The sequence below is a fragment of the Nematocida minor genome (assembly GCF_024244105.1).
Source record: "Nematocida minor strain JUm1510 chromosome Unknown 7922, whole genome shotgun sequence".
Classification (NCBI taxonomy): domain Eukaryota; kingdom Fungi; phylum Microsporidia; genus Nematocida; species Nematocida minor.
This window is the reverse complement of record NW_026250400.1, coordinates 1-21,305: the sequence shown is the minus strand read 5'-3', so window position 1 is coordinate 21,305 and position 21,305 is coordinate 1. Positions and strand designations below refer to the sequence as shown.

Below are 21,305 nucleotides of genomic sequence, written 5' to 3'. Positions count from 1 at the left end.
TTTTTAATTAAATGGACAGAATAAAATTTTATTATGGCGCAGACGGTGGTAAATGAGCTAGAGTACATGGCTGCCGAGCTGAATTACTACAAGGACAGGAAAATATTCAAGCCGCAGGAGCTTGAGTCCATAGTCAAAAAAAGAAAAGAGTTTGAAGAAATACTCTCAGTGCGCCCAAGACTATCTGTGTTCCTCCTGTACATTGAGTACGAGGTCAAGCTGCAGCGCATATACAACAAAAGAGTGAAAAAAGAAAAGCACAGAAAGGGGTATATACAGACAAGAATAAACAGCATCTACAGAAGAGCACAGTTCTCCTTTCCGCACGAGAAGGAGCTGTACATCTCGCATCTGGAGTACTTTATCTCGATAAATGACGAGATAAAAATAAAAGAGCTATCTCTGAGTCTGCCAAAAAAGCTCACAGGAGAGCCCAAGGCCTGGATCCTGTCTGCGTCTTCTCTGAGGAGCATAGGAGAAATAGAGTCGTCAAGGATACTGCTGCAAAGATCTCTGAGAGTGCTGAAAAACAAAGAAGAAATAATCAATGCATTTATAAAACTCGAGGAGGAATACCCTGAGGCAGACTCTGAAAAGATCATAGAGATATTAAAAAGACAAACTATTACATCATCAGCAGAGCAATGATTGATTGTTAGATGTATCACACAATAAATTACCCCATAGAGTATTAAAATCATTTATTGTCCTTACCTCGCTACAATATCAAGAGGCTATAATCACACTAATATTTATTCTATTTTGTTCATTCTTCTGGCAGTTGTGTGTCAAAGTACTGTAGACACGTGTCTATCTGGTACGCAAGAGCATCCAGAGAGTTATTCTTCTTGTAGTTAAGAGGCACAAACCCAAGCAGGCCCTGGTCTCGAATAATTGTTGTCAGTGCATAGTTAAACTTTTTCTCTTTTTCACTGCTGGCAGGCAGATTTTCTGCGACGCCTTCAATGTCCATATCGTATATAAACTCATCTAGCTGCTCTTCATCCACCAGATCGCACTTTGTGAACACATTTATGTGCGGCACTTCAAACTTTCCCATGGCAATCGTTGCTGAAATAGAGGCTGACACAAATCTAGTTATGTCCATGGTGTGTGTGGCATCAAGCGCGTACACGATCATAACGCTGTTATTTTTGCTTATCTCTGCGACTATTTTCTGCACCGAATCTGAGTGTATGTAGAGCTCAATCTGTCCGGGGCAATCAAAAATAAGAAAAGAGTCGTCTTCCTCTGGTATTTCCATTATGTCCAAGTTGTCTGAGATGGCTTCTATGCCCGCCATGAGCCCGCCGTTCGGGCCAAAGTCTGCCTCCTCCATGATTTCCGTTATTTCTATGTGGTTTCTGATGTCCACTGCAAACTCCAAGTCGTCCAGCGCCTGTGCTGGGTCCAGGTTAACCAGCGTTACTTTCCTTTTCTGTGCGCTATAGTGGTCTTTCAGCATGTGTGTTAGAGTTGTCTTTCCAGACCCCGCTGGGCCAATGACAAAAAGAGCACATCCCATTCTATAAAATTTTTGCAATGCTATTTTGTGTTACTTCTATTTCAGACAAAGCAGCGGAAAAAGTGCTTAAGTGCCTGGTGGGAAAAGGATCCGAGCAGAAGATATACAAAAAAGGGATGCTCCTGGACATAATGGATAACGAAGGATGGAAGAAAGATCTGGCTATCCATCTGGAAGATCCGCTCAGCTGGGACGAGTTCCACATCCGGCCCTTTACCGTGCTCATAATTGTGCATCCTGTGCTTGAAGAGAACGAGACAATAGACGCAAAAAGATTCAACAGCTATTCAAAAAAGATAATGGCCATAAGACACTTATTTTTGAACAAAACAAATCTGCTGGAAATCCAAGAGCACGAAACAGAAAAAATATTCAAAATAAAGTCTCGGCCGACCTGGCAGGAATACTTCATGAGCATAGCACAAATCGCATCAACAAGATCCAACTGCATGAAAAGAAAGGTGGGGGCAGTTATTGTAAAGAACAGCAGAGTGCTGTGCATAGGATACAACGGAACATCGGTGGGCAGTGTAAACTGTGCGGATGGAGGGTGTGTTAGGTGCAATAACAACACACACAGAGGAAAAGAGCTATCAGACTGTTTTTGCATACACGCAGAAGAGAGCGCTTTTTTGGAGAGAAATGCAAGCGAAATAAACGGGTCAGAGCTCTACACAACGGTTTATCCGTGCAGACTGTGCTCCAGGAAGATAGTCCAGCTGAAGATATCTAAAGTGTACTATTTGCACGAGTATACAGAAGACGAAGAAGTGAAAAAACTATTCATCATGAACAATGTTGAGGTGTGCAAATTGGATGAATAAAAAATAGAAGGGGGCTATAGTTGATTACAAGAGAGGAATAGCATTGCTGGAAGAGTTTGCAAATGTTTATCTTTTTATTTATGTATATTTTTAATTATCCTACTCTCTTACTCAAATAGATAGAATATTCTATTTAGATATATTTATAGCATAAAAACAGGCTGAGGTAATTTAGATAGAATGATTGTGCAGAGTTAGACCAACAGCTCGCAATCAGATGAAGCTCATTACAACAGAGACTAAACGACAAATATCATTCTGATTTACATTTATTATACCCATCTAAATATTAGATAGTGTGCACTGGCCCGCTACCCTTCTACAGCTTGCTGTTCTCCAGGAAGTTTTCTATCTTCTTTCTCATTTTGCTATCGATCGTCACACCTGATGACTTCTTATTGCAGACAGGGCATCTATTTGACACACAGTACTCGCAAACTGTGTGCTTGCACTTGAGCTTGACTGCATCAACGATCATACTGTTGCACTGGGGACACAGAAACTCACTTGGTGTCTTAGACCGCTCTCCCATGGGCTTGAACCTCTTTGAGAACTCCTTTATCTGCGGCTGCGCCCTGACAAACTTGCCCTCTTCATTGAGAAGCACGGATGTGGGTGATGACTCTTCCACAGGCACCAAGAATGTCTTGGGAATGCCTGTTGCTTTCTTGATTCGCATGGCATCATATTGCTTATTGTTGTTCGTTGGGCACATCTGGATGAAGTGGCCTTTTTGTCCGCACCTGAAGCATATGTACGATGAGGGAGGCACCTTTGCCCCCTGGGTGCTCTGCATGGAGATACTTGTGGCTTCCTCTGGCTGCTTGGCCTGCTCTTCTGGCTGTTTTTTCATTTTTTCCAGCGCCTCCTTATACCCTGCGTTTATGTGGTTGGGCACTCTCTCTATTACTATGTTTGTGTTTGTGTAAATTGTAGCATAGTTATCTGTGATGGGAGTCTTTTCGTTGTCAACATAGAAGATTAGATGGTAGTCATGCAGAGTTAAGTACCGCTTTGATGCTATTTCTGCCTTGAGCTCCCACAGGGGCATGGCTGGCCTGTCTGTCTCTATCTTGCTGAAGTCTCTTTCCGACCGAAACTTGTAGAACACTTGCATAAAATATTTATTGCACGCGTTTTTAAAGAGTTTTCGGTTATAATAAAATGCAAAAATAAAATATATAATTATGGGAAGCAAAGAGTACATACCCCGAGAAATATCCAGAATAAAGTTTGAGATCCTAAAAGAAACAGAGATACGCGGAATGTCCGTTCTTTCTGTTACGTCCAGAGACTTATACGGAGAAGAGGGAAAGTCTCCAGCGAGCACAGGTCCTCTTGACCTTCGTCTGGGCCCAAGCACAAAGGACAGCGTGTGCAGCACGTGTGGCGATAAAATGGCTGAGTGTGTGGGACACTTTGGGCACATCGATCTGCCCCTCCCTGTCTTCCACCCGGGCCTGCTGAAGAACACGCACAAAGTGCTGCAAAGTGTCTGCAAGCAGTGTTCATCTCTTCTTCTACCAGACGAAATAAAAGCGCAGCTGCTTCTGAAGCTGCGGGCAAGGAAAGGCTCCAGAACCCTCGAGCAAAGAGTGATTAAAAAAGTAATGGACGAGTGCAAAAAAACAGTTGAGTGTTCTGTTTGCTTCAGCATCAACGGAATAGTCCGAAAAACAGGATTTAAGTTTTTTCACCGCGTGCACAGGCTTAAAAAGCACGATCAGCAGAAAGAAGTGGAAAAGACGTACTACGCATCATCAATCGCAGATAACGCAGAAATTGGCCCATGGGTGCAGAACACGCCCGATGAGTACATATCACCTGTGCTCGCAAGAGAAATACTTAGAAACATATCAGACGATGCAAAAATTCTTCTGGGGATGTCGTGCTGCCCCACAGCCCTTATGATAACCTGTCTGCCTGTGCCGCCTGCGACAATACGGCCCAGTGTGCTCTCTCTCGATGCATCGTCTAATGAAGATGATCTTACGATAAAGCTGAGTGAAATATCGTACACCTCGCAGCTGATACGGGAAGAAATAGAGAAGGGCACGCCTTTGCACTCGCTCTCTGAGAACTGGGACCTGCTGCAGTCACAGTGCGCACAGCTGATCAGCTCAGACGCCCGCCCAGATGCAGCCAAAATACGAAGTTTAGTGCAGAGACTGAAGGGAAAGCATGGGAGGTTCAGAGGAAATCTCTCGGGAAAGAGAGTGGAGTTCTCGGGAAGAACTGTCATCTCGCCAGACCCAAACCTCAGCGTAGAACAGGTGGGAATACCCGTGGAAATGGCAAAAACCCTCACAGTGCCCATACCTGTAACGGTGAATAACGCAGTAAAGATGCAGGCACTGGCTAACAACGGATGCAACACGTACCCAGGGGCTAACTACCTGCTCAAGAAAAAAGGAGAAAGGCGTATCTTCCTCAGAGGAGGTGCAGATGTAAAAATCAGCAGAAATTTAGTGGAAAATAATAGCAGCAGTGAAGGCGATAAAAATAACTGCATATGTTTAGAAGAGGGAGACATCCTCGAAAGACACCTGCAAGACTCAGACGTTGTTCTATTTAACAGACAGCCTTCTCTCCACAGACTCAGCATAATGGCGCACAAAGTGAAGGTGCTCCCTGGGCGCACTCTTCGTTTCAATGAGTGTGTGTGCTCACCGTACAACGCGGATTTTGATGGAGATGAAATGAACATACATCTGCCGCAGACCGTGGAGGCCAGGGTGGAGGCCCTTGAGCTCATGGGCGTAAGAAGAAACCTGGCAGTGCCCAGGAACGGACAGCCTCTCGTTGCAGCTACACAGGACTTCATAACGGGAAGCTATCTCCTGACCAGAAAGTCAGTATTTCTAACGAAGAAACAGTTTGGACAGTTTATAATGTACGCCCTGCCCAATTCTCTGCGCATTAACTCCAAGCCAACTATTCTACGGCCCAGTGTACTATATACGGGCAAGACTCTTCTCAGCGCGACCATGGGGCTTTCTATTTCTGTGGAAGTGCGCACACGACGGGCTGGGCCTGCAGGCGACCATGCGTCGCACACGGAAGGGCTATTTGTCATGCGCAATGGCGAGATACTTTTTGGCAGAGCAGACAAGAAGGTCGTTGGCGCTGAAGAGGGGAGCATATTCCATCACGAGCTGAGAGAGGGCGGGCCAGAGGTTGTGGTGCGTGCTCTAGACGCCGTGGCGAGGCTCTGTGCGAGGTACCTTGGCGAGGCTGGGTTCAGCATAGGGTTAGATGACGTTCTGGCTGGGCCTGATCTGCAAGAACTTATTACACAGGCTGTAGAATCTTGCGAAAAAGAAGCCTCTTCTCTGGCAGAGAGCGAAGACAAAGCTATGTCGGTGCTATCAAGGGCCAGAGAAGATGCAGGGAAGCACTGCATTGCCCACCTACCGCACGACAACAGCCCAGTCATCATGCAGGACTGCGGTAGCAAGGGGAGTTTGATCAACGTATCGCAGATGGTTGCCTGTGTGGGACAGCAGGTGGTAGGGGGCAAAAGAATTTCACTGGACTTTGGCGATAGAACACTTCCTCACTTTAGCACAAATATTAATTTTACTAATAGCAGCAGTAATAACAGCAATAATAGCAGCAGCAATGAAAATAGAAGCATTATTAACAACATTAGTAATAATGGCAAAATTATCAATAGTAGCAGTAACAGTAATAACAGACACGCAGCCCGCGGGTTTGTGCGCTCTTCGTTCTGCTCGGGTCTTGGGCCCACTGAGTTTTTCTTCCATGCAGTCAGTGGAAGAGAGGGACTTGTTGATACGGCAGTTAAAACAGCTGAGACTGGATATATGCAGAGAAGGCTAATGAAGGTGCTAGAAGGCGTGCACGTAGCATACGATGGAACAGTGCGAAGAGGGAAGCAGATCATTCAGATGCAGTTTGGTGACGATGGGCTGGACCCTGTGCTGCTGCAGAAAGGAACACTGCTAACAGATATGCCGGCAGCGCATACATGGGCTAGCCGTATAGCAGAAATATATAGTGCACAAGACACAGAAAATAGTGCCACTGGTAGAAGTAGCAGCGTGGATAGCACTGAAGGCATTGGCAAGATAATCAAAGACTGCCACCCTTCGATCATTCTTATACACAGAGCCATTGTATCGATATGGCCGTCTGTGTATGACTCTGCTCTGGGCGCAGTCAAAGAAACTCTGTGGGATCTTGTAAATAAGGCCGTTGGGTATCTGCTATTTAGACACAATAACTCACACCTAGTAGGTATAATAAATGCCTTCCTGTGCGGTAAAACAGACAGTGCCGTGGTAAAGCAGCTGTTCATTAGCAAAATGCTGTTCCAAACACTCAAGGCGCAGATAGAGTACGGGACTGCAGTGGGCGCACTAGCCGCACAGAGCATAGGAGAGCCAGGGACGCAGATGACGCTGAAGACTTTCCACTTGGCAGGTACCTCTGGAGCCAGCATCACCCTGGGAGTTCCTCGTCTTAAGGAGATAATCAATGCAAGCACAAGCATTAGCACACCGCTTATAAAAATAGCAGCAGTGCCAGGACACGAGAACACCCTTGCTGCTAGGATACAGCCTGTGGTCATTGGGGATGTAGCTGAGTCTGTTTCAATAAACAAAATCTCTGCAGTATTTGCGATACCAGAGAGACAGATAGCAAGACACAGCTTAGACAGCGAGATAAAGGCAATTGGAGGAGTAAAGAGAAACGGGAGCTACTACTGGGAGACGCCTCTCGAGAAGCCTCTGCCCTCTGAGATAGACAAACTGATGAAAACGAAGCTGAAGGGGATATCGACAGTGACAAGAGTTATATCAGCAAATGATGAAATAGTCGCTGAGGGCGTGGGACTGCAAGAGGTGCTGGGAATTGAAGGCGTGGACCCAAATGCGACACGCACTAATAACATATACGAAACATACCGCACGCTAGGAATAGAGGCAGCAAGGGAGTCGATAGTCAAAGAGATACAGTACACCATAGGAAGACACGGAATATCAGTCGATGTGAGGCACATTGGCCTGCTGGCTGATGTGATGTGTTTTACAGGGGAGATATGCGGGATGACAAGGTTTGGGCTGCAGAAGATGGGAGGATCAAGCGTGCTCACACTGGCCAGTTTTGAACAGACGGGAGAGCATCTCTTCACCGCTGGGTACTCAGGATACGAAGACAAGATAGACGGCGTGAGCGAGTGCATCATCAGCGGGCAGAGAATACCCATAGGAACAGGATCATTTAAAATTTTATTTGACTGCGAGGATAATCAGCCCAAAAAGGACTGAGAAGATTATACATTTTACCGATAATAAAAATAATACTATGCATCTTGTAATGCCCATCTCTATTGCCTAGCTGCAGGAGAACCTGAATGGTTGTGCTTTTCTTGTGCACGGTCTTTTATGCCAATATCAATCTATCTTTTTTTGGAAATTAAAATTGCAATCTGTTGGATATATAGCTCGCCTAAGCTGCTCTTCTATGGTGGATGGACTAGAAGAGATAGAAGAAACACAGCAAAATATAAACGAGCCAGGGCCAAGCTGGCAGGGCACAAGCCAGCAGAGTACAGATGGATACGCAGAGACTGAAGCTGTAAACGAACGGGGCCATGCCCCGCCCCCCTACGATGAAGCTGTGCTCCTTCCCGAGCCTGCGGGGTATATTCCTCCCCCAAACTACCACGATGCAGTGCAGCAATACATCAGCGAAAGACCCGTGATCCCCAGAGACTTCATGGAAAACTACAACAACATATCCAGAGACCCGCACTACGTGAATGCTCCTCCTGTCTCCGAGCAGCTGTATACAAGCACGCTGAAAATATGGAACAAGGTGTACTACGACATGCACGCTCTTTTTGTTCTCTTTGTATACTACATTCCCGTCTACCTCGTTGGGCCTTTCCTGTACTCTGCAATGCTGGACCAGATTCTCCTTGTGTCAAACGGAGGATCCAAGGCTTTTCCCAAGGGCGTGGACTTTGACCCATCGTATGACTTTTTGTCGTACGGGATTATGTGCATACTGTTCCTTATATTTAAGACTGTTCTTTGGTTCTTCCTTGGCAAGCTCAGCTATCTGGGCGTGCTAAGCAGCAAGCTGGAGATCGAAAGCGACTTCACCGGGCCAATGCACATTCTCATATTCATCATGAACATAGCGACTATACAGATATTCTATGCGCTCTACGACTACAACATTTCTAACATCGCGTTCTACACGCCTCCAAAGTCAACGATAATCTACGCTGTTCTGCTGCTCACGTACATCATGGTCTGCATAAAGTACCTTAAAGACATATATTCGTACATCACAGGGTGGAGCAATAACGCCCTGCACGAAAGCGGGATATTTGACGAGTCAACTGAAGAGTTTTCTCGGGTTATTGCTGTTATAGGGATAACCGTGTGTCTAGTCGGTCTTTCTGGCGCGATCTGTCTGCTGTATGACTCTTTTCTTAACGTAATCGATATGTTCAATATAGAGATAACAATTAAGTACTAGAATAATAAAATATTTTCTTTATTGATTGATTGGGGAACTATACAATAAATTACCAGATAGTCTCACACACTGTGCATGTCTTTATAATCTGCTTGTTGGCTTTAAAGGAATGGAGTGGATGCATTTTAGAGCTGTAATAGAGACTATGCGCCTGGGCTGCAGTAGAGTATGATGCTATGTGATTTGTTACTCTCTTTTAGAGCTTGTCTTTGCATGCTTCAGTGACTCTGAGCCTGGTTGCTATGAAAATAAAGGATCTTCTTAATTGGCGATAAGAGCTATCTTTGTCTTTCAGCCATTCTGATGGTCAGACTTAGATAACAATTTATTCTCTGTTTTATTGTAATTTGCAGTAATTTTCTGTTTTTTTCTCCTTTGCGCTTTATTAACCAATCACCTTCTTGTAAAATCCATAAACAGCATAAAACTATAAATGCAAATAAAAATAAAAATTTCAAATGAATAGCCAACCAAAAGAATACATTTCCGCAATACAGACAAAATATAAGTTCACAGACGTGCCAGCAGCCTTCATAGGCCTGGTGAACATTGCTATCTTTCTCTCGATTACTTTTTCCTACTCTTACAAAGATCTCATAGGCCTCGCCCCGTCCATTGGACAAGTTGAGCAGAAAAATTTCATCTTCGGGGCATTTGCAATACTGGCTTCATATTTTACACCAATAGTTTCGCTGCTTCTGTTCAGAGTTATAACTAAGCCTATGATATACTTTAACTTTGCCCTGCTCTTCTCTTTGCTGGGGTACGGCATGTATGTGTCTCTCACAGCCGGATATTTACTTAGCTTTATATCTCAGCTGCTAATCTTTGTGCTGTCTGTCACCATATTCTACAAAGTCATTGAAGACATAGAGGCGGTGAAGTATTTTATCAAGATGTCCTGTGAGATTATTCTGTCTAACATCATGTGCTACTCGCTGTGCTATGTTAGCTGTGCTGTTCTTATCTGTGTTCTTCATGCCGCTACGTTTGGGTTTATATTCCTAAACGATGTATTGGCACACAGAAACTCCTCTTACTACGATGTCACTGTCCTTGTGAAGTGTATATACACGGTGTTTAACCTTTCCTTCATCGTTTTTTCTTTCCTGTGGGCTGTGTCTACGCTCTATGCAAAGATGACGCACCAGTACATGCTTAACAAGGTGAACAAGAAAGAGTACCATAGAAGTGCCATGGGAGTGGGGCTAAAAAGGATGGTGCTTTCAACAGGCACGATCTTCATAGCTGCTCTTCTATCTGCAGTCATCTTTGTGCTCAGACAGCTGAGCGAAAACGCATTCAATAGAGAACAGAGAAGCAGAGATAGAAGCATTCTTGTTCTGATTGTGCTCTTCATTGCATCGATTATCCTTATGCTTCTGGACGTGGTGATAGAACAGCTGAACAACTACTGCATAGTCTACAACTCGCTCTACGGAACTAACTACGTTACGTCCATGAAGAGGGCAGCAGACCACATCATCAACACAAACTTTGGGTTCTACCGCAAGATATGCTCAATCTCGATGTTCACCTTCATCCTAGCATTCAACTTGCTGGTGGGCGCAGGAGTAATGAAAGTCGCAGACATCTACATGAGGGATCTGACGACTCTTAAAACTTCTGCTGACTATGGAGTGATGTCTCTGATTTTCCTGGTGCTGTTTATGGTCGGGTCTCTCATCAGCCCCATATTCATGTCTACTATAACTGCAATAGAGTTTATAAGCTACGGAGACCCTCAGCTGGTTAAAAAGGCATTCCCCATATGCACCAGAAACATCGCAGCCCTTTCATATTAGCACAGAGCGCGAATAGGCGAAAACTAAACTATGCATCTTACATACTGTGTTAAATATAAATATCAGAAATAAATTCTTATATTGCAGCCTTCTACTCTTTCGTACTTTAATCCAATCAGGCAAACAATAGCTGATACATTTTTATCTGAAATCAGTGCTAATAGATGAATGCTATTGCATCAGAGTAAACAGAACAATCTTGAGCTTAGGATGTTTCTTACCCTTGAGATTTCTTTTTTTGTTTTGCAAATAAATGTCTACACATATTGCTGTGTAGAGTTTTTAATGAAATTATAATCTGTTGCGCATAAATAAAAGAACACTAATTTATTCGATACTAAGCCACGCTATTTTGAAGTACACACTGTGCAAGATACACAGTAGATGCACTGCTACTCATCACAACTGTTTAGAACAAGTGCTGTTAATATTCCGATATTTATTATTGATCACTTCTATAACACACATTGGCAATCTGCTGCCACAAGCTAGCTCTTAAACCGTGTGGTTGCGCTGTGGCTGCTTGATAGCAACAAAGTGCTGCTTTTTCTTGTAAAGAAAAAGAATATCGTAACAGTCGCTAGAGCTATCAAGGGTATGGCTAATACAGCCCAACCAAGATCTTTTTCTCTCTCTTTTGGCTTTATTTTCTCTGATTTAGTGAAGTTAGACGGAACGTAGGTCGATGGGTCAGATATCTCGCTCTCTTTGCATCTTTCCTCGTTTTCTTTATTATCTCTACTTTTTTTCATCCAGATTATCCCATCGTCTGAATCTGTTTCTTTATCATCTGCTGTTTCAACTACATACGCATCTTCTTCATCTAGTGAAAATCTATCGAGTTCTTCTATCTTACTGTCCCTTATTTTGAGTTTTTTTTGAATTTAATTTTAAAATGCTATATATAATATTTTCTGATCGATCACTTAATGTCTATTTAATTGTTAGTTTGACACATTTTAGTTTTCTTTTATCTGGCTCTTAAACCTAACAAAGATTTCTTCAATCTTATGTGTGCTGCATAGCACTGCAATCTACAGAAAAAGACAAATGCAGTGCTGGCTGCTATTATCCATCTCTGATCCTCTGAAATACACCCTAAGAAAAGCACAGGATAGGTGTGTTTCTAGCACTCAGCTGCAGTTGCAGTGTTTTGTGGGGCTGGGCGCTCTTAACAGAAGGATGGCAATTACAACGCATATGCCCACAAGTATTAAAAAAAGAAAAACGGCAGCAATGACAAGAACGTAGAAAATAACTGAGTCACTGAAGGCATCTTCCTGTGCAGAGGAGAGAAGTGTTTTCAAAATAAATTCATTTTCAGCACTCTCTTTCATCTCGAAGTACAGATCTTGGTAGGAAGACAGGCTGTTGTTGTTGCACTCAGAAACATAGTGGCTTGCATTTGCAGTCTTATTCTCTGCTGCTTTTTCCGTTCTATTTTTTGAGCATTCTTTTGTCTTATTTATGGGGCTGGTATGAAGAGAAGTGGCTGTTTGTGTTCTGCTGGGTGATCTTTTAGAACCGCTTGAGAGTGTTTTGCTAGAGACAGAGTGCCTGTCGCTGCTTAGAAGCGATCCGGCAGAGCTCTGTTTCCTGAAGAACTCTGTTGTTATGTTTTCAACTATTTCCTCTATGACGTTTGAGTTTTTTATTTCATCAAATGCATCAAGCACTTCTCTGTTGAATATTTTAATCAGCTCGCTGCGGTGCTTTTCCAGGTTTCTTGTTTTTTCTGCGTTGCAAATGTCTTCTTTTTCTATCCTGCTCAGAATGAACTCGTGCAGCGCCCCTTCTCTGGCTAGACTGGCTCTCAGTCTCTTTTTTATGTAATTTGACACTGCCACTGCCTGAAGTATGTTGGTTTTTGTTTTCTTTGACGGCGCAGCAGACGTCTGCGACTCTGAGAAGTTAAACGATAGAGTCTTCTGCTTTTTTGGGTTGAAGATGTGGAATATATCAGTGAACGACAGCATATTCAAGATATAGGAAGCTTCGCTTTCTATTGCGCTGTTTTCACGGGCTCTATATATGGAAAGAAGAAGGAACGAAAAGAAGGTTTCTGCCTGCATCTGCAGCTTGCGCATGCTAATTTTGTACTCTACGCCGTCCTGCTTCTTTCCAGATAATATTCGGCTCATTTAGCACTTTTTTAATTTTCCATTAAATTGGTTTATTAATACAAATGGCCAGCCCCTTAGGAGAGCAAATAGAAGAGCAAGTACTACAAAACTGCTGCCGCTGTTTATAGGAGCACACTGCCCCATAAGCCCATTGCATCCTACAAAGGGCAGCCTGTGTTGTATTTTTGCACTTTATGCGTGCTCTAGCACCTGCTTCTTAATTTGCGCCTATTCATTAATTAACATATCTCTGTATTAATTTGTAAATAATTTTATTATTAATATTTTTGTTTAGGATGGACGACATTGAATACAAACTACGGTTCCTGCTTAACTCAATGACTCTTGTGGTCGATGAAATAAAAGTGACAGACACCTCGCAGATGGACAGGCTGCAGTTCCTCAAGAAATACAAAAACCAAAAAATGATCCACGCCTTCATAAAGCCGCCAGTGCAGGCAAGCAGCGGCCCAACTATCACCCCGCTGATAGGCGTGCCCATTGACACAGAACAGATGAAGCACAAAGTGCTGTACTGCCAGATAGCCGTTGGAACATCGCTGTTCACCTCAGAAGAGTACGCTATGAACTGCAAGACGCCCCACGGGTACGACTCGTTTATAATCAGCGAGAACTCCGAGGCCATTGAGTGTGTGATAAGCTTGCACAAGAAGTCGCAGTCCCTCTCATCGTACAGCTACGTCGTTCCTGACGCCAGCAGAGTGCTTATTCTCGCTGAGGTCAGTTTTACGTACGATAAAAAGCTGGAGGATAAAAGCAAAAACAACGATGCGTGCGAGTACTGCAACTCAAACACCGCAACGTCGTTCTGTTTGGCTGAGAGAGCGGCTTTCTGTGATGCATGCGATAACTACTTCCACAGCAACGAGTTTACACAGAGACACTCTCGGTACTATTTCAACCAGGTGGGGAAAAAGAGATTCTTGCACTGCAGAGACCACAAGACAGTAGTTGTAGACTATTTCTGCATAGACTGCAGCGCGCCCGTGTGCACGCAATGCAGGATAGGAGGCACAGCTTCGGGCGTTCCCTCCCACCACAACCACAAGATGATATCGTACATTGAAGCATGCGACGAGCTGAGAAACAGAATACAGGAAAACGAAGAAATGGAGCTTGTTCTGAGAAGAGCCAAGAGCTCAGTGAGCGCTGTGGAGGAGGAGATTGATGGGTTTGAACAGGAGGTGGACGCCATCAGGTCTAAGCTGCAGTACGAGTACGACACTTCAATGGGCATATTAAACGACCTGGTGAAGAGAAGGTACCAAAAGATAAACGCAAAGTACTTTGAGGGCAAGTACCTGCAGGAGATGGCAGGGAGAGCAAGCGCGTATCCAAAGGAGGTTGATGCAAGCGTTTTAGTGGAGAAATGGAAGTCCATTGAAGATATGAACAGAAGCATCTCGGGGATAGTCTTAGAAGAAAGCACGGGAGGGCCGCAGATGATTGTCAAAGGAAGCCTTACAGTTGAGCTGGTCACAGGCCCGGAGTCTTCGCCTATGAGCTTCAGCACGGGACAGGAGGACGACTTTATCAGAAGAAGAACAGAAATGCTTCTGCGCGTTTCGCAGTTTAAAACAAATGAATAAACAGAATGAAATGGATAACGAGCTTTTATAAATTACACCCCTACTTATTACTCCCCTACTGCAGCTACTAGAAATATATTGGCTACTGCAGACTGTCTGAACTTAAGGAGAAAAGGAGCAAAAGTGTCCAGTGTCTTTACAGGGACGCCTTTTTATCTGTGCAGCCTATCAAAATGCGCAATATAGGTAAAAATAGCGTACACACACCAGAGCTGTACACTTTTCTTTCATAATTCTAGCTCTTGGCTGTCTAATAAAATTAAAATAGCGTACATATAAATTTATTTAGTGGCGGCATGACAGCCCCTATGACAGAACCATAGAGAAATGAAATGAAATACGAAAAATTGATACAACAGATTTTATTTATTCTAATAAGCTGTCTTTTTGCTTTATCCTTTTAAAGTAATATAAGACTCCGAGACCAATGATAGCACAGACAACCAGAACAATTGCACCGCACACGATTGCTTTTCTGTAGTTAAATTTCATTCCTTTCTTCTCTTCGCCCTTTGCTACTACTGTAGAGGTAGAATTTAGACCAGGGACCTCATCAGAGCTTCCTCCGAGTAGAGCTTCTTCTGCCTGCAGCTGAGTCTTTACTCCGAAAGCCTCAGATAGCATCATGGGCACTTTCACTCCAATGTTGACAATGATGTTCTCAGTTCTGAATGCAGCCAGCTTTGACTTTTCGTTGCTTGCTTCGTCCTTGATCATTTGTGCAATCTTGTCCTGGATTCCGTGCTTTTTGTACTTCTCCATGCTAGCCTTTGCGCTCTCTGCTTTCTCTGAAGTGTATATATCCAGTAGCTGAATTGCGTGGTCAAAGAGAAGAATGTTCTTCTGTGTTGCACAGAAACAAGCTCTGTTATTAATAGCCTGTGTTTTTTCCAGCTCCAGAACAATCACGTCTATTGCGTTTCGCATGTTTGCGTTCAGTGCTTTGCTAAGGGTCAGAGATCTTCCTGGCTTTAGATCAGCTGCAACATTCACGCTAGCCAGCTGTTCTGCAATCGCGTTCTGCTCCTGCATCTGCTTCTCTGTTACCAAGACTGCGATTTTCTTTGAGGCTTGGTTGTACTCAGCAACCAGCTGCTTCATGTAGTTCAGCACTAGCTCTGTCTGCTTCTGTCGTGCAATGAATGCCATGTAGCTCACTTTTTCTATCTTCTTGTACGATGATACGTTCAGTGCCTTGTATTCGCCGAGCTTTGAAGCTGCCATTTCCTTTATGAAGCTAAGAGCTACATTTACATAGGAAACGCTAGGAACTGGTGGGTTTATGTTTTTCTTCATAGTTTGCATTTTGACCATGTAGATTAGCGATCTGGACTTGCTTGCTAGGTACTTTATTTCGTTAGTAAGATTCTGCAGCTGCTCAGCCTTAGATGCCTCTATCAGATCTGCTGGAAGGAAGTTCAGCGTGCTTTCAATGTTCTCCAGAATGACTCCCTGTTTGTGGAGGGCGTCCTTTCTAATGTTGTCTTCTGCCTGCACGTCCTTCAATAAGACCTTGTTCCACTCTTTAGTGCTGAATAAAGTTATAAACTTTTTTCCTAGAGTGTAAGGGATGTTTATCACCGACTTGGTTCCGCTTATTATCATGTTCAGCATAGCATTGGGCACTCCCTGGGCAGGGCTAGTAAAACCAAACCAGGTGCTCACAGCGTCAGCTGTTACCTTCTTATCAGACATGTTCAATGCGTGCTCACCATCACCTACTGCAGAACATTTGTCTAGATCGTCAGTAATTGCAGAAGTAACAGTTGGCACTTTGATGGTCATGATGATGTTTTTTAGCAGTTTTATGTTGTAGTTCTTAAGCTCTTCCATTTTGGTTTTCCAGTGGTTGGGGAGAGCGTCTGTGTGGATTATCTCCTCCTTGTTGTACTTCTCAATCATGCCAATAATTACATCATATCTTTTACTTATAATGGCTTCCACGTCTTTGTCAGAAATATTTTCTTTTGCTAGTTCTCCAATAAGCTCGTAGTCATCGTTAGCAACGTTCAGGAATGCCTTGTTGAAAACTCCAGCCAGAGGCTTTGTTATTTCGTTGGCATTGTACACTTCGCGTTCTAGGTCGATGGCGTTGCTCATTAGATGTCTCTGCACGTCAGATGTGTCCAGGAGGAAACTGAAGTACTTGAACTCTTTGTCGTTTGCATTTGGATAGATGTACTCCTTGAGCTGTTTTATCTTTTCTCTGAGAATGCAGGCGGCCATGAGGTCTCTGTACATTTGCTTCTTCTGGTCTTCTTTTTCAGGAGAGGTGATGATGTGCTTCTCAAACTTCTTTAAAAAGCTTTCCAGATTTCCCAGGCCTGATCCTTTTATAGAATTCAAGTTTCTGGTGGCCAGCATCTTCACGACTTGGCTGATAAAGTTGTTGTATTTTTCTGTGTATTCTTTGTTATCTTTTGCTGCTGTCGATGGTGTTGCGCCCCCAAAGAAGTTGAACCAACTTCCCTCGGCTTCTTGTAGGTTTTTGCTGATTTCTGGCCAGTCAGTGACCTGTGTGTTCTTCATCTCCAAAAGACTTTTGCTTGAGTCGATCATGAACTTTTCGTAGACTTCCTGGTCCTTGAAGCACTCCGCAAGGCTCTTTCTCCAGCTCTGCAGCGTGCTGCTGTCCTTGGCGACCTTTGCCTTGCTTTTGACAGAGTCGGGATTCTTGCTGATCAGATCGACAGAGTCATCAACCAGTTTCTCTGCTTTCTTGATCAGATCGTCCTTTATGGTAAATCCTTTGTCTCTTACTGCAAGATACTCTGCTCTTATTTCTTTGTTTGTTTCATCAAGTTTGTTGACTTCTTGTACGACTGTGTCTGGTACCTCTTTAACTTCACTATTTACTTGGACTGTCGATGACACGAGTGCCATGTAAGCCGAACAAAGTAGTAATGCTAATGTTTGAACTCTCTTCATATCTGGTTTATTCTGCTCTTTATTTATAGTTTATTATGCAGGGGTTTTCTCCGTTGGTGGCTTATTACATCCATTAGTTTTGTTATTTGCGTAATTAATCAGTTATTTACATCATTTAATCACCAATAAATATAAAACACCAATCAGTTTTTTATAACTGAAGAACCAATCACAGGAAAAAGAGAGCGCATTGGACAATAATCCATAACCAGCCGAAAACTTACTGGCCTAGTATAGAGAAGATGAATTGCACTCTCTGTGCTTAAAAACAGATAGAACAGCAGCCTGTGTGTGCAATAGGCGCATCTAACAGACCACCTGCCAGCACAAAAACCAAGCATATTTGCCTAACTACTGTTAGATATACAGGCTCTAATCATACTGGCGCTTTCTGTGAGACATACAGCAGTGAAAAGCTCTAATGATTAGCCTAATTCTTAGCTGGCATATGCGAGATCATCTCATATAGATCATAAACGTTGCAAACCGTCAAATCTATCAAATAGTGTAAATGTGTGATTGGTACCAGATCACATAGCACATCAATCATTGGCAAATAATAAATAAAAATATGTCCAATGAAAATACAACATTCAAAATAGTACTACTCCTATTAGCACATAAAAACAAGATGAACAGAAAACTTCTGCAGAAGTCCTATGGATTGAATAATACACTTTATTGCGAATGCTTCTGGCTCTGTAGCAGATTATGCATGTAATAAATATATACAACAGCTAGCTGTTTCTTACAATAGATGCTATGAACTTGTTTTTTACCTCTCCTATCCTCGACAAAGAGTCCGATGCTTCGTTGATTTTATACGCTTCCTGAGGCATTCCTGTCTCTACCGGCGTTATTCTAAACAGAAACTCTTTTGGGGCGTCTTTCTCTATGAGTCTTCCTACGAGCGAAAGATGCATTTCCTCGTTTTTTACTATGATTTTTCCTTTTATGTATCTCTGTCCTTCTTCTGCCAGTATTTTTGGGATTTGCAGGAGTATCTTCTGATTCGCAAATGACTTAATGGAAATGCTCTCCACTTCTCTGCTTTTTATCTTCTCTGCTATCTTGTCTACTGTAATGGGCGAGTTCTCTACCTTCATCAGATCCTCTGTTGTTATTTCCTCGATGCTTTTCGGGTTAAACACAAAAGACGGCGCTTCTTTTGTTCCCCCGATCAGAGTAGCGGGCTGATCTGGCATTCTGTGCTGGCTCGGCCTTTCTCTTGTTTTGACCTCTTTTCTTCTCTCCTCGCTCTTCTTCTCTTTGGTCTCCGGGGCCGCCTGTATTTCAAGCGGAGCTGTGGGCAGCTTGGGCTCAAAAACAAGTTTTTTCTTTCCGCCGAGTGTTCTTTTGTCCATTGAATGAAAAAATTTTCATGCTATATTCTGGAATAACGCACGTAGAGACAGTGCCCGTTGAGGAAGACATACAAAGAGAGAAGGCGTTCGTAGAGTCCACCATGCAAGTAGTGAATATTCTTGCAACGCTCAAGGGGGCACACATTCCGCTGGTCATCCACCCGGGGAAAAGAGTCAAGTCTAAGAAGGAAATGAGGGACATAGAAGAGAACTTAGTTGAGTCAAGAAAGCCCCAGAAGGTAAGCTTCAAGAAGCCGTCAAGACAGGAAAGAAGAAAGAAAGACCAGGTGGAGGAAAAGATAAAATCAGCAATGGCGCTGGTTCCAGAAGGGGAAAGAAAGAACAAGAAGTTCAAAAAAGACGATAAGAAAAAAGGAAAAAAACAAAGGCTTGGAAAGAACAAAAGACAGAAGATGTCGCATAGAAAATAAAACAACACTTTTTATCTAATCTGCAGCTAGCTTACTGGTCAGTCTCTTACTCTATAACATATACTCTATCATTCACAGAAATTCCCGTACTAAATACATCTGAAGCACACCCAGTGAATAAGAAGTGAAAGAAAATGCCCCGAGCTCAGAAGAGCAAAGTGTCCAATAAAAATAGTTTACCACTTTTTATTTTTATGAAGCAAAGATAGAATTTAGTTAAAAAAGTGTACATGCAGCTACACCTTTTATTTATGTAGAAAGTGTCAATCTAAAAAAAACCAGCTATCACAGATAAAGAAGATAAATATGCATTTATCTGTAGAACAGCAGAAGAAAAAACAAAACCATTGGCTAGCAGCTAAAAGAGACGCGGGAGTTAGTATGGAAGTAAAGTAGAAAATCAAACAGGAATTTTACAGTTTATTCTGGGATCACGAGAAGTAGTGCAAATTTGCCTTCTTCGTGGATAGGATCTCCTGCACACCGTCTATCAGGTCGTTCTGCGTTATCATGTTGCGTCCCGCCCTAAGAGCTATCATTCCTGCCTCCACACACACGGCCTTGCACTGTGCTCCATTGAATCCCTCAATAGACCGAGCGAGCTCTTCGTGGTTGACATTCGGGTCCATTGCCATCTTTCGCGAGTGTATCTGCAGAATTCTCTTTCTTCCTTCCTTGTTTGGCAGAGGGAACTCGATCTTTCTGTCAAACCGCCCTGATCTGAGCAGCGCTGGATCTAGAATATCGACTCTATTCGTCGCAGCTATTACCTTTATATTCGGAGTGCCTGAGAATCCATCCAACTGGTTCAGAAGCTCCAGCATTGTGCGCTGCACCTCTCTGTCTCCCGTGCTGTCTGAGTCACTTCGCTTGGTTCCTATTGCATCTATTTCATCTATAAATATGATGGCAGGAGACTTAGCTCGCGCCAGCGCAAATGCATCACGAACTAACTTGGCTCCATCACCAATGTACATCTGCACAAGCTGCGGGCCTGCCAGCTTAAGGAAAGTAGCACCTGTCTTAGCAGCACACGCCCTTGCCATAAGGGTCTTGCCCGTTCCCGGCGGGCCATACATCAGAATGCCCTTGGGCGGGGTGATGTTCAGTCTCTTGAACTTCTCTGGATGGGTGATCGATAGAATCACTCCCTCGTACAGCTCTTCCATCTGTCTTTCCAGGCCTCCAATGTCTTCGTACGAGTCTGTCGGTTTCTCGTCAAGCTCCATGGCTTTGACTCTCACATCGAAGTCGTCTTCCAGCTTTTCAAAAACAATGTTTGTTTCTTTGTGAAGAGCCACAAGATCCCCGGGCTTCAGATCCTCAGCAGGCACCAGGCCCACAAAGGGAAGAAAAGTGGTTACTCTGTTTGACGTTTTAACGACAGCACACAGGCCCTTCTTGCTGATTGTTTCGTCCACATTGGAGCCCTCTGATGGAGCAGCTGCATCAAGGTCCAGTATTTCCACAACATTCCCAACGAGGAAAGGCAGCTGTTTGTTCAGCTCTATCTTCTGGACGTTCTCCTGTATCTTCTCTTTCTTCGCCTCGTAGTCGTATGTAATGGAGGTTATGTGGCTTTTCAGCATTCTTACTTCGTTGTCTATCATCTGCGCCTTTGCTCTTATCTGGTCCGCTGATTCGCTGAATATTTCTGGATGCGACTCTTGGAGCGCTTTTAGTGCATCGTCTTCCATAATATACAGAAACAAATATTTATTTATAGTTTAATATGCGCAGACGGGAGGGTAGAGTGTGTGCGTATGCAGAGTGTGATCAGATGGCCGAGTGGTCTAAGGCGCCAGATTAAGGCTCTGGTCTCTTCGGAGGCGCGGGTTCGAATCCCGCTCTGGTCATTTTTTAGCGGTATTGTTCGCCGAGAGTCCTCTGCTGCAGTGCTGCTGCTGGCTGCTTCTTCATCTGTTTGCTCTCTTAATTCGCATATTCCATTCTTCTAGCTGTTTTTATTTTTGTCTTCGCTCATCCTCTGGGTATCCAGCTGTTCATCACTAAATTACTTTTCATTGCAGAAAATATATAGGAGTGATTGTAATATGGCAAATGACTGTAAGAGTAACAGTGAAAATGATAGTTAGACTAAGAGAGAAGTAGTAGTAACAATGATAAGGGTAATGGATAGTAATAATTAGATAGAAGTAGTAGTGATTATAAGATGATA

At 43.4% G+C, this 21,305-nt stretch overlaps 13 protein-coding genes across 13 annotated transcripts; 7 read left to right on the top strand and 6 right to left on the bottom strand.

The window, feature by feature from the left end:
- Positions 1 to 33: 33 nt before the first annotated feature.
- NEMIN01_0443 (U3 small nucleolar RNA-associated protein 6) lies at positions 34 to 648 on the top strand (the record flags this gene model as incomplete). Its single annotated transcript, XM_051476385.1, has 1 exon — positions 34 to 648. One exon carries the CDS (start codon positions 34 to 36, stop codon positions 646 to 648), a length of 615 nt encoding a protein of 204 aa, XP_051332345.1.
- A 118-nt stretch (positions 649 to 766) lies between these two features.
- NEMIN01_0442 (GPN-loop GTPase) lies at positions 767 to 1,525 on the bottom strand (the record flags this gene model as incomplete). The annotated part of the gene is made up of 1 exon (XM_051476384.1): positions 767 to 1,525. One exon carries the CDS (start codon positions 1,523 to 1,525, stop codon positions 767 to 769), a length of 759 nt encoding a protein of 252 aa, XP_051332344.1.
- A 17-nt stretch (positions 1,526 to 1,542) lies between these two features.
- NEMIN01_0441 (dCMP deaminase) lies at positions 1,543 to 2,349 on the top strand (the record flags this gene model as incomplete). The annotated part of the gene is made up of 1 exon (XM_051476383.1): positions 1,543 to 2,349. The coding sequence occupies one exon, from the start codon at positions 1,543 to 1,545 to the stop codon at positions 2,347 to 2,349; it is 807 nt and encodes a 268-aa protein (XP_051332343.1).
- Positions 2,350 to 2,668: 319 nt separating this feature from the next.
- NEMIN01_0440 (uncharacterized protein) lies at positions 2,669 to 3,466 on the bottom strand (the record flags this gene model as incomplete). The annotated part of the gene is made up of 1 exon (XM_051476382.1): positions 2,669 to 3,466. One exon carries the CDS (start codon positions 3,464 to 3,466, stop codon positions 2,669 to 2,671), a length of 798 nt encoding a protein of 265 aa, XP_051332342.1.
- A 70-nt stretch (positions 3,467 to 3,536) lies between these two features.
- NEMIN01_0439 (DNA-directed RNA polymerase III subunit RPC1) lies at positions 3,537 to 7,643 on the top strand (the record flags this gene model as incomplete). Its single annotated transcript, XM_051476381.1, has 1 exon — positions 3,537 to 7,643. The coding sequence occupies one exon, from the start codon at positions 3,537 to 3,539 to the stop codon at positions 7,641 to 7,643; it is 4,107 nt and encodes a 1,368-aa protein (XP_051332341.1).
- A 196-nt stretch (positions 7,644 to 7,839) lies between these two features.
- On the top strand, positions 7,840 to 8,865 carry NEMIN01_0438 (uncharacterized protein; the record flags this gene model as incomplete). Its single annotated transcript, XM_051476380.1, has 1 exon — positions 7,840 to 8,865. One exon carries the CDS (start codon positions 7,840 to 7,842, stop codon positions 8,863 to 8,865), a length of 1,026 nt encoding a protein of 341 aa, XP_051332340.1.
- Positions 8,866 to 9,323: 458 nt separating this feature from the next.
- NEMIN01_0437 (uncharacterized protein) lies at positions 9,324 to 10,670 on the top strand (the record flags this gene model as incomplete). The annotated part of the gene is made up of 1 exon (XM_051476379.1): positions 9,324 to 10,670. The coding sequence occupies one exon, from the start codon at positions 9,324 to 9,326 to the stop codon at positions 10,668 to 10,670; it is 1,347 nt and encodes a 448-aa protein (XP_051332339.1).
- Positions 10,671 to 11,803: 1,133 nt separating this feature from the next.
- Positions 11,804 to 12,811, bottom strand: NEMIN01_0436 (uncharacterized protein; the record flags this gene model as incomplete). Its single annotated transcript, XM_051476378.1, has 1 exon — positions 11,804 to 12,811. One exon carries the CDS (start codon positions 12,809 to 12,811, stop codon positions 11,804 to 11,806), a length of 1,008 nt encoding a protein of 335 aa, XP_051332338.1.
- A 278-nt stretch (positions 12,812 to 13,089) lies between these two features.
- On the top strand, positions 13,090 to 14,403 carry NEMIN01_0435 (uncharacterized protein; the record flags this gene model as incomplete). Its single annotated transcript, XM_051476377.1, has 1 exon — positions 13,090 to 14,403. The coding sequence occupies one exon, from the start codon at positions 13,090 to 13,092 to the stop codon at positions 14,401 to 14,403; it is 1,314 nt and encodes a 437-aa protein (XP_051332337.1).
- Positions 14,404 to 14,769: 366 nt separating this feature from the next.
- On the bottom strand, positions 14,770 to 17,286 carry NEMIN01_0434 (uncharacterized protein; the record flags this gene model as incomplete). Its single annotated transcript, XM_051476376.1, has 1 exon — positions 14,770 to 17,286. The coding sequence occupies one exon, from the start codon at positions 17,284 to 17,286 to the stop codon at positions 14,770 to 14,772; it is 2,517 nt and encodes an 838-aa protein (XP_051332336.1).
- A 782-nt stretch (positions 17,287 to 18,068) lies between these two features.
- NEMIN01_0433 (uncharacterized protein) lies at positions 18,069 to 18,695 on the bottom strand (the record flags this gene model as incomplete). The annotated part of the gene is made up of 1 exon (XM_051476375.1): positions 18,069 to 18,695. One exon carries the CDS (start codon positions 18,693 to 18,695, stop codon positions 18,069 to 18,071), a length of 627 nt encoding a protein of 208 aa, XP_051332335.1.
- Positions 18,696 to 18,712: 17 nt separating this feature from the next.
- On the top strand, positions 18,713 to 19,126 carry NEMIN01_0432 (uncharacterized protein; the record flags this gene model as incomplete). Its single annotated transcript, XM_051476374.1, has 1 exon — positions 18,713 to 19,126. The coding sequence occupies one exon, from the start codon at positions 18,713 to 18,715 to the stop codon at positions 19,124 to 19,126; it is 414 nt and encodes a 137-aa protein (XP_051332334.1).
- Positions 19,127 to 19,557: 431 nt separating this feature from the next.
- On the bottom strand, positions 19,558 to 20,823 carry NEMIN01_0431 (26S proteasome regulatory subunit T5; the record flags this gene model as incomplete). The annotated part of the gene is made up of 1 exon (XM_051476373.1): positions 19,558 to 20,823. The coding sequence occupies one exon, from the start codon at positions 20,821 to 20,823 to the stop codon at positions 19,558 to 19,560; it is 1,266 nt and encodes a 421-aa protein (XP_051332333.1).
- Between the last annotated feature and the right edge of the window lie 482 nt (positions 20,824 to 21,305).